This window comes from Morone saxatilis, unplaced genomic scaffold, assembly GCF_004916995.1.
Source record: "Morone saxatilis isolate NCDOM2014 unplaced genomic scaffold, NCSU_SB_2.0 Contig7, whole genome shotgun sequence".
Classification (NCBI taxonomy): Eukaryota; Metazoa; Chordata; class Actinopteri; family Moronidae; genus Morone; species Morone saxatilis.
Window position 1 is genome coordinate 6,135,839 of NW_023340246.1, and position 1,453 is coordinate 6,137,291.

At 42.3% G+C, this 1,453-nt stretch overlaps 1 protein-coding gene across 2 annotated transcripts in view; it reads left to right on the forward strand.

Moving 5' to 3' along the window:
- Positions 1-37: 37 nt before the first annotated feature.
- bcl11bb (BAF chromatin remodeling complex subunit BCL11B b) overlaps positions 38-1,453 on the forward strand; it is a 30,764-nt gene continuing 29,348 nt past the window's right edge. Inside the window, exons 1-2 of one of the 2 annotated variants that reach the window (XM_035679229.1) lie at positions 38-290; positions 431-739. In XM_035679229.1, the coding sequence (XP_035535122.1) occupies positions 676-739 (64 nt within the window). In that variant the 5' untranslated portion in view covers positions 38-290; positions 431-675. Of the gene's footprint in view, positions 740-1,453 lie in introns of both variants that reach the window. The other variant, XM_035679230.1, reaches the window with a different exon arrangement.

Consider the following 1,453-nt stretch of genomic DNA (forward strand, 5'->3'; position numbering starts at 1 on the left):
TCTCTCTCTCTCTCTCTCAATCAGCGAGGCTATTGCCACCAGAGCCAAGAGTTGCCGTTCCGCGCACCGATGCCAAAACGCGCAGGAGGAGTCAGTGCCAAAGGGTCATTTTAGCGCACCACTGCTGAAATGGAAGGACTGTAGGGAATCCTAGAATAAACAGCAGTCATTTGACCCCAGATGATACAATCATATCATTAAAATTAAGAAAAAGCAGAAGGGAAAGGAGCACATACCCATCCCCGGTGGAGGGTTCCGTACTTCAACTTGTCACCACGGTCGCTTCAGAGGTGGGCAGTCCAGGATTTTTTATTTTTTTTTAACCTGCAAAGGGTCATTGCAAAACATTACCTACCTGCGCACATATCAGCTCATTGGCCGCTTGTAGCCAACTGCTTCCTAAAACTACACTTTGGCTTCCTCAATCCAGGTGTTGCTTCCTCCGAAGACGCTGCAGGACATTGTGGACAAACTGGTCTTCCATCCTTAATTGCGCTCCTGTCCGTCTCATCACCTTCCGAGCGCGCATCAAAGTTGGCAGCTGAAGACTGTGAATAGCAGAGGGATTAGGAGAGGGAAAAGTTGCTCACCTGCGACACAGAGAGGACCGACACCACGGTCCAAGCCGACTCCAAGTGCCGTTCACCGGGCGATGCCAGAGTAAATGCCGGGGCAATGTCCCGCCGCAAGCAGGTGAACCCGCAGCACTTATCGTTGACGCACAGGGAGACAGTACAAGGTGAGTTTAAATCCTGCCAAACTTCTTAATTCATATATGATTAAGTTTACCGGTTTAAACGATTTAGTTTATCATTTATTATCATTTTCAGGGGGAAATATTTAAGTATTTATTTGGAAGTAGATTCAAATCGTACCCATGCATTGTTTTAATCTTTGAAAATGCGCCGGAGCCAATTACCGACAATAACTGTGATTTGTGAAAATAAATTTACCATGTGATGCTACACACACAGGAGACACACTGTACTGTGTTGTTGTTTTTAAGTTACTAATTAGACTGAATTTCAGTAATTGTATAGATTAATAATTGCTGTTTTACACCTTTAAAATGTATCAACACATTTCAGTGATATTTGCGCCTTCTGCAGCTTAATGACTTTACTACGAGAGATAATCTTATGACAACTACATTAGGACTGTCTGGCCAAGTGTGTGTGTGTGTGTGTGGTTAGTGTCTTTGCTTTGGTTTGAACGTGTAGTGAAACATTTCATCACATCACAATTTTACATTTTTCCAGCATATTGCAACATGTGGCAGTGTGTTTATTTATGTACACTTTGTTACACATTTCAACTGTTTTCTAAATACACTTAATTATTTTGTGAAGTTGCACTAGGTCACTTGTATCTTAATTTATACGTATTTTTAATTAAGGTCATCTTTTTCTTTCTCTTCCGCTCTCACTCTCTCTATCACACACACACACACGCA